General features: G+C 35.0%; 4 protein-coding genes across 5 annotated transcripts; 3 read left to right on the plus strand and 1 right to left on the minus strand.

The window, feature by feature from the left end:
* The first annotated feature begins 216 nt into the window (after nucleotides 1-216).
* LOC123012708 (adenylate kinase isoenzyme 1-like) lies at nucleotides 217-4,360 on the plus strand. 2 transcript variants are annotated; one of them, XM_044410793.1, is made up of 3 exons: nucleotides 217-355; nucleotides 401-937; nucleotides 4,163-4,360. In XM_044410793.1, the coding sequence occupies exons 1-3, from the start codon at nucleotides 326-328 to the stop codon at nucleotides 4,298-4,300; spliced, it is 705 nt and encodes a 234-aa protein (XP_044266728.1). In that variant the 5' UTR covers nucleotides 217-325; the 3' UTR covers nucleotides 4,301-4,360. The 2 variants fall into 2 exon arrangements, with proteins under 2 accessions (XP_044266728.1, XP_044266729.1); XM_044410794.1 differs by having other exon boundaries at nucleotides 226-355; nucleotides 404-937.
* Nucleotides 4,356-6,987, plus strand: LOC123013970. Its single transcript, XM_044412852.1, has 3 exons — nucleotides 4,356-4,674; nucleotides 6,332-6,790; nucleotides 6,844-6,987. The coding sequence occupies exons 1-3, from the start codon at nucleotides 4,356-4,358 to the stop codon at nucleotides 6,942-6,944; spliced, it is 879 nt and encodes a 292-aa protein (XP_044268787.1). The 3' UTR covers nucleotides 6,945-6,987.
* LOC123012710 (U6 snRNA-associated Sm-like protein LSm6) lies at nucleotides 6,934-7,354 on the minus strand. Its single transcript, XM_044410797.1, has 2 exons — nucleotides 7,161-7,354; nucleotides 6,934-7,114 (listed from the first exon to the last, which is right to left on the minus strand). The coding sequence occupies exons 1-2, from the start codon at nucleotides 7,249-7,251 to the stop codon at nucleotides 6,966-6,968; spliced, it is 240 nt and encodes a 79-aa protein (XP_044266732.1). The 5' UTR covers nucleotides 7,252-7,354; the 3' UTR covers nucleotides 6,934-6,965.
* Nucleotides 7,164-8,032, plus strand: LOC123012709 (inosine triphosphate pyrophosphatase). The gene has a single exon (XM_044410796.1). It carries the CDS (start codon nucleotides 7,373-7,375, stop codon nucleotides 7,940-7,942), a length of 570 nt encoding a protein of 189 aa, XP_044266731.1. The 5' UTR covers nucleotides 7,164-7,372; the 3' UTR covers nucleotides 7,943-8,032.
* Nucleotides 8,033-8,378: the final 346 nt, after the last annotated feature.

The raw sequence follows: 8,378 nt of genomic DNA on the forward strand, positions 1-8,378 counted from the left end.
ACCCCCCCCTTGGGTACGGCCCTGACATACAATGACAAACGTCAGTTTGTCACTAACTGACCAAAAAATTCCCTAAATTTAAAAATTTTCTTTAAAAACAACACAAGAAGCCCAAAATTGAAAAAATAGTAAAAGACTCGTGACAAGACAATTCAATAAGCAATCGTTGTCTCTCACTCGCCGCTACGAGGTTCGTATCAAAATTCCAAATTCTACATCTCGCATTTTAATCCACTCTAAAAAAACCGAGTCAGCTATGCCCCAAAAACAAATCTTTGACATTTTGCCTTCAATCAATATTTTCATGTTGGGATAATCGACGAAAATGGGCGGTGTTTTATCCTGCATCGATGACGTAAGTTCCAGGGGGCCCAATCGCGAGGATTTACTCCTGTTTTAGCAGGTGCCTACCATGCAGAGACTTCGCTATGACATGACCCCAATCAAATCAAAGTATTTGCCCATCGTTTGGCTGGTAGGCCCGCCAGGATCGGGGCGTAACACCCAAGCCAAAATGTTATCAGAAAATTTACAATTCTCGCACATCAAAGTGGCGGACTTGTTGAGAGAGGAAGCTGATAAGGACACCGACAGGGGACGGCTTATCAACGAGGCGCTTCACCACAGGGCCAAGAAAATCCCCGACTGCATCGTCATCGACTTGATCAAAGAGGAAATGTTGAGAAAATCGGAAAATAGCAAAGGGTACATTATCAATAATTTCCCGAGGAATAGCAAACAAGCAGCGATTTTTATTAAAGAAATTGACGATATCGACGCTATTATTTACTTGTCGTGTGACGTTCCCGTGATGGTGAGGCGGAAGAAAATCAAGAGTGAAGGCCGACTAGATGACGAAGTCATCAAAAAGTCGATCACCACTTACACGAAAGAAGTCAAAGATGGCACTTCCAAGTACGGAAGCAAAATCGAAAAGGTACACACTAACGTGGCGGCGACAAAAAAAAGTCATGTGACAACTTGACAAATTTTATATCATTTTGTTCGTCTCAAAAAAAATTCAAAAAGTCCACACAGTTTGAACTAAATATTTTTTTTCTAATTTAAATGAATTTAAAATACTTTAACTTTAAAAAATCATTACTGAATAACTATTATGCCAATTTCCTTCAAATAAAGACCATTCTAAAGGGATGGAATTGCCCTTTAGAATGTTATGCAATTTGAAATTGAATATTGGCAAACTTTTCTTCGAACAGTGTTCGAAGTAAATCGAAGTAATCTAAGAAAAACCCTACGAGTAATTTTTTTTTTCTTTGTCACCATCATGTAGAGCATCTTTTTATTAGTAGCATTTTTAAAAAAGTATTTGTTTTAAGACTCTTCTTTTGCTTAAAAATGGTCAATGGCACCTTCTTTGTTCTAATTAGAATAATCAAAAACTGTTTCTTTACTTAAAACAAACAAATTAAAGCAAATGAAGAGTTTTTTTGTTCTAAAAATGATCACTGATCATTGAGCAAAAAGGATCTAGAAGTTTAAAGCAGTAGCTTTAAATATAAGAACAAATCTTTTTCAAATTAAATGACTTTCCATTCAGATTCCAACTTGTTCACTTTGTTCTAGCTTTCTGAACTTTTTTTTGAAAGTGTTCTCAACAAATGCTTTTTCATCACTTTCTACTGATGTTGAATGCAATTAGTCAGTTGCATCGTGTGCAACTGTTTTCACAACAACTACTACCTACAACCTAACTGAAGCTAATCGTAGAATGTACCAAAAATAAATCAGGTGACTTATTGCATTTAACATCACTCGAAAGTGATGAGAAAGCATTTGCCCAGAACATTTTCAAAAAAAGTTCAGAAAGCTAGAACAAAGTGAAATCGAAATCTGAATGGAAAGTGCGATTTGATTTGAAAAAGATTTGCCCTTATATTTAAAGCTCGTGCCTGAAACTTCTAGATCCTCTTTTTTCAATGATCAGAGGTCATTTTTACAACAAAAAAACTCTTTATTTGCTTTAATTAGTACGCAGGTACTCTTTATTTGTTTTAAGTAAACAAACAGTTTTTGTAATTAGAACAAAGAAGGTGCAATTGACCATTTTTAAGCAAAAGAAGAGTCTTAAAACGAATACATTTATAAAAATGCAATTTTAAGTAAAATGCAATTTTAAGTAAGATTAACATGCTCCTATATGGAGCAATGCTTGATTAGCAAACCTTTACTTCAAAAAAATCATATCTTGAAACTACTCGGTATATTCTTTTGAAAATTTGGTCACGACGGTAATGATGAAAAAAAAAAAAATACTCGTAGGGTTTTTCTTAGATTTTTTTGATTTACTTCGAACTTTTTCGAACACTATTCGAAGAAAAGTTTGCCAATATTCAATTTCAAATTTTATATCATTCTAAAGGGCAAGGCCATCCCTTTAGAATGGTTTTTATTTGAAGGAAATCGTCCTAATAGTTATTGAGTAATGATTTTATAAAGTTAAAGTATTTTAAATACATTTAAATTAGAAAAAAATTATTTAGTTCAAAGTGTGTGGACTTTTTAATTTTTTTTAGTGCATTTGATTTGTCTCACTGAGACGAACAAAATAATATACAAGGTGATTCTTTTAGGGCCTATATTAGAAACTTTTTAACTTCTAATGCAGATATAAATTTGAAATTTTGTACACAACTCAAATCGACCAGTCTAAGTTCAATTAAATTATTTTCAAAATGGCTGAACTTCCGGAAATACGAGAAATTGGCGCCAACTTTAAAATTTTAAATAGTAACTACTTATTTTTTGCATTTTTGAATTCTCCTCTCCAAACTGAGTAAAATGTACCTAGTTGTTAGTACTTATCTGTCATAGTTTTTGACATATGTCAATTTTTTGGTCAAAATTTTCATTTGCAGAGGTTTATTCAAAACATCACAACTCTTGAACCGTTTGCAATAAGTAAATAATTTTTCTTGCATTCGATAACCAAAGGTTCGAAGAGTTTCCTAAAATTTTCAAAATTGACAACTGTCAAATAGCAAGGCTTATATGATTTTTTAAAAATGATATTTAACAAACAGATATAACTTAGTTTTTTCAAATAAAATGACCCCATTTTCTCAACGGCAATCGAAAGTACATCGATTTGTAGAAGGACTTTTGTCAACATGTCCTATATCCATCTCTCACAGTTTCTGAAATAATCACGAAAAACGTGTTTTTGTTTTTTATTTTTATAGTAAATCACGTAGGCTTTGGAAAATGATCAAGACGAACTAAAGATTTATTAGTCTACACAACACCCATCCGGAATTATGAAGAATTGAGGCAAGGATTGAGGCGGCATTTAATAATCTTCAACCAAATAAACTAATGGAAGCCACTCAAATCAGTTCACCATCGAGTTTTGAACTCTTTGAAAATGGTAAACATATCGAACATCTGTATTAATTATGGTATATCTTATTGTATTTTTCCAAAGCCTACGTGATTAACTATAAAAATAAAAACATTAACATGTTTTTTGTGATTATTTCAAAAACTGTAAGAGATAGGTATTGGACATGTTGATAAAAGTCCTTCTACAAATTGATGTAGTTTTGATTGCCGTTGAGAAAATAGAGTCATTTCATTTGAAAAAACTGAGTTAAAGCTGTTTGTTAATGATCATTTTCAAAAAATCATACTAGCCTTGCAATTTGACAGTCGACAATTTTGAAAATTCTAGAAAACTTTTCGAACCTTTGGTTATCAAATGCAAGAAAAATTATTCACTTATCGCAAACGGTTCAAGAGCTGTGATGTTTTTAATAAACCTCTGCAAATGAAAATTTTGACCAAAAATTGACATATGTCAAAAACTATGACAGATAAGTACTAACAACTAGGTACATTGTACTCAGCTTAAAAAGGAGAATTCAAAAATGCAATAAAAATAAGTGGGTACCATTTAAAATTTCAAAGTTGGCGCCAATTTCTCATAGTTCCGGATGTTCAGCCATTTTGAAAATAATTTAGTTGAACTCAGACTGGTTGATTTCGGTTGGACACAAAATTTCAAATTCCTATCTGCATTAGAAGTTTAAAAGTTTCTAATGTAGGCCCTAAAAGAATCACCTTGCATAATTTATCAAGTTGTCACGACATGACATTTTTTTATCGCCTTGTGTTATCGTTATTTTCACGCTCAAAATTCCAGATTCGCGCCAACGAAGACGCCAATGAAGTCTACACGAAAATCGAAGCCGCCATTTCGGTTCGGATTAGCACAAGAAATAAAATCACCAATGAATCAGATTACGCCCAAGCGCAAGAGAACGAATCACTGGTCTCGTAAAATTAACTCTTTCCGGTGCTTTGTATTCGAAATTTTAATAAAAACGTTAGTTGCAATGTTTCTGTTGACACTCTTTGTCGGTTTCGCACTCTCGCTCAAAACCTGCGACCAAAATGAGCGTTTTCTCAAATTTTACAAAATCAAAAGTTGTTACAAGTCGACGCTACCGAGCGTTTCATGGAAGCATTTTGATAACGTGCAAGATTGTATGCAATTCACGCGTGACAAGAATGGGCTAGCGTTCAATTTTAGCCCCCCTCCATTCGAAAAAGTGCGAAGTTGTGAGGTTTTGGGGTGTCCGGAGACCCACAACTCGACCACGTTTGTCTTTGATCCCAGTTATGACTACTACAGCGCTTATGGCGACTCTAACTGTACGGGTGAGGAAATGGTCTTACAATATAACTCAAATAGAGTGAGAGCTATTGACCTCTATGTGTGTAGGAAAGAGATAGACATAGCGAATCAGCTGATGTAGGGCAAAAAACACATACATGTGTTTACTTTAAAATTGATCCATTTAACGTTTTTTACATTTCTAGAGGTCTTAAAGACTCAAATAAGTGCATAAAACGTTATTGGGTCAAGTTTCAAAAATTTTGAATTTTTTGAGTTTTTGAAGGTGAGCGGTAGTGAAATCGTAAAAATAGTCAATTTACCTTAAGTCGTAAAAATGGTTGAATTATGGTTTTCTAGACGTAAAATTACGCGCTGAACAAAATGCAACAAGTTAAAATACTCTACGATGCATAGTTTTTGAGATATTGAGTAATAAAGTTAAGAATAAGACCTGAAGCATAAGCACTATGTATATCCGATTATGATCAAAAAATCAACATTTTTTTATTCTTACGAAAAACTAGTACTATATGTAAAATTAACCGGAGAACACGCCTGTATAAACCCTGTTAACCTAAGACTCATAGTTTTTGAGATATGAATTTTTTTTTGAAAAAACTAAAAATGGCTCTGTACCCGGARCCATAACCCGGAGCGACTTCCGGTTTGCACCAGTAAATAGATAATATCAAGCTAATTTTAATGATTTTTAGCTTTTTGCTCTAAGTCCTATAGTTTCGTAGAAAAACGCGTTTAAAGTTTCACAATTTTTACAATTTTCACTTTTTGAACGGCGATTAACGCCAAACTATTAGACTTAGAGCTGACATATTTTTATTTTTATTTATTTTGTAAATTGCGGCAAAACTGTGTCTCAATGGTATAATATTTTGACGTAAACCTATGTAAAATGTTCCGGGGAATCGATTGGCGTCAAGAAAACTGAAAAATTCCTAATAGTTTTGAAGTTACAAGCTGATTTATATTTTTGACTTTATCAGAAATTTTCTCAATAATTATTCATCGTAGACCATTGAACTTTTTAATATATGATAGAATATTCAATTTTCTACCCAATGGTACCAAATATAAGGGGTTATCTCCAATAACCCCGAAGTTATTGCCATTAGACCGCTCCAGGTGCCAAAAATCGACCAAAATCTCGACAAAAATCAAAAAATTTTTTAACTTTAAAATTGATCCATTTAACGTTTCTTAAAGACTCAAAAGAGCGGTAGTAAAATTCACCATAAGTCGTAAAAACGGTTGAAATATGGTTTTCTAGACGTAAAATTACTCGCTGAACACGATTCAACTAGTTAGAATACTCTACGATGCATAGTTGTTGAGATATTGAGTGATAAAGTTAAGAATAAAGCTAGAAACATACAAGATTTATAAAGGAAGGTGTGGTAAATAATGCAACATACAACATAATAGAAGAGAGAATAAAAAAATAAAAGAGAAATTTAAAATAAGTCATTGCTTTGAACAGCCTAAACTTGAGCGCTTTCTTGCCATACGTCACGCAACTATAATATCCCTGTCTTTGTTGAGCAACGGCAAAGCTCGTATTTACTTTCTTTCTCTAATGGTTGTGGTCAATCGTCAACACAGTAGTTTCCATATTGTAAGACCATTGGAATTTGGGATGAGTGTTAGAGAGAGATGCACTATTGTGAATAATTTCAGCCACAATCAACGCGACTTGTCTCAAATCCTTCGGTTTGTTTCAAGTGGTTCAAGAGAAAATGAACTACACTAGGGCTGCGCTTACTTGTCAGAGTCTGGGGGCCGATTTGGCCGATGTTTTGAGTGAGTCGAGGACGAATTCCCTTGCAGGGTTACTCAAATCTTTGCCTAATTGGTACAAAGGGGCTTACGTCGGGCTTGATGATATCGGTGTTGAGGGGAGTTTTGAGACTCCAATGGGGAATTCTTTACAGTGTACGAGGTTTCGAGCCTGGGCTGTGGGCCACCCAAGGCCAGGACGAAGAAAAGAAGACTGTGTTATGTTAGATGTTGAAAAAACATGGAGGGCGATAAATTGTAAAATTAAATTGGACTTCATTTGCGAATTTTACCCGACTTCACCCACAATCACATTGAATGAGTTTAAATATAAGAATTGTAGCCACATTAAAAGTAAAAGTAAGTGTTTTTGTGACACTTTCGTTGTATTATTATTATTTTCTTTGTTTTAGGGAAGAAACAAGAGTGTGACTCAAATAACGAATTATTTGAATTGTATAACAGTTCTACGCGAACTGATCAGTGCGCTTTAATGAATGATCTTGATTTTTAATTTTTTATTGCAAAAAATACATTAAATTCGACGTTTTTGTGTACTTATGTAGAGCACATTATTGCCCCTAATAAATGCATCCCCGAACTTGTTTTTAAGTTGTCCGTTTACGTATTCCTCAGTTTGTTCCAGCGCAATGTTCATGTAACCATCAAGACAAGCCAAAACGCCTAAAAGTCAAAATTTAGCCCCCTTCAAAAACACACATAACCTCACCTCTGTAATCCACACCACTGTTTAGCTTAACAACAACAGGCCGGGCGTGAATTTGTTGGATAAACGACGAAAGGGCTTCTTTCCGGCTCATGTTTGCAAAATTGTGCCAATTTCAACGATTTTACCCCTTTTTATCTTGGCTTCAACTGACAAAAACCTAACCTCTAATCGGCATTACATAACCTCACTTTTTTCAATTTTTTGGAAAAACCATGTCTAAGCCACTGACATTCGTCACCGGAAACGCTAAAAAGCTCGAAGAAGTGGTTGCCATCCTCGGCTCGACTTTCCCCCGTAAAGTGGTGAGTCAAAAAGTGGACCTCCCGGAGCTCCAGGGTGAAATCGCCGATATTTGCACCCGGAAATGCCAAGCGGCCTACGACATCATCAAAGGGCCGTGTATTGTCGAAGACACGTGTCTGTGTTTCAACGCCTTGGGGGGTTTACCCGGCCCTTACATCAAATGGTTCTTGGACAAGTTGGGGCCCGAGGGGCTGTACCGATTGTTGGCTGGGTATGAGGATAAGAGTGCGCAAGCCGTTTGCACTTTTGCGTATCATCCGGGCGATGAGGGGGGTAATGTGGTTCTGTTCGAGGGGCGCACGGATGGCGAGATTGTGGAGCCAAGGGGGCCGAGGGATTTCGGCTGGGATCCGTGCTTCCAGCCAGTGGGGTACACGCAAACCTACGCCGAGATGCCCAAAGAGGAGAAGAATAAGATTTCGCATCGGTATCGCGCCTTGGACGCGCTGAGGAATTACTTTACTAACCAAGAGACATAATGGATTTTATTAATTCTTAAATTAATTAATTAATTAATTTAATTAATAATTAAATTATTCAGCTTATTGAATAAAAGTTTTTCTGTTCGATTTTGGTGTTTTTATTGCAATTTTTTTTCAATTTTAGGATTACCAATCATACAATGTTACCAATAGATTTTTTGTTACAACAGTTATACAGAATGCGCCAGAACTCGCGCCCCAGAGAAAATTGCCATATAAGGTAAAATACCAGGAACATGGAAATCATAGCAAATTCTTGCAAAAAAACTAAACTTTTTTTAACCAAATGTTTCGAAATATTGAGTTTTAAAGTGAAAAATGCACTAAAACGTTCAAAAAATGCAAAAATATTTTGATTTTTGACTTGTGTTATTGATTTTTTGGGTTGTTTTAGCAAAATTTCGCAAAAAACTGAGATTTTTGTACAAAATTG

Source organism: Tribolium madens, unplaced genomic scaffold (genome assembly GCF_015345945.1).
Source record: "Tribolium madens isolate multiple individuals breed KSU strain unplaced genomic scaffold, Tmad_KSU_1.1 Scaffold_96;HRSCAF=242;Tcas5.2_LG5, whole genome shotgun sequence".
In the NCBI taxonomy this organism is placed as follows: Eukaryota; Metazoa; Arthropoda; class Insecta; order Coleoptera; family Tenebrionidae; genus Tribolium; species Tribolium madens.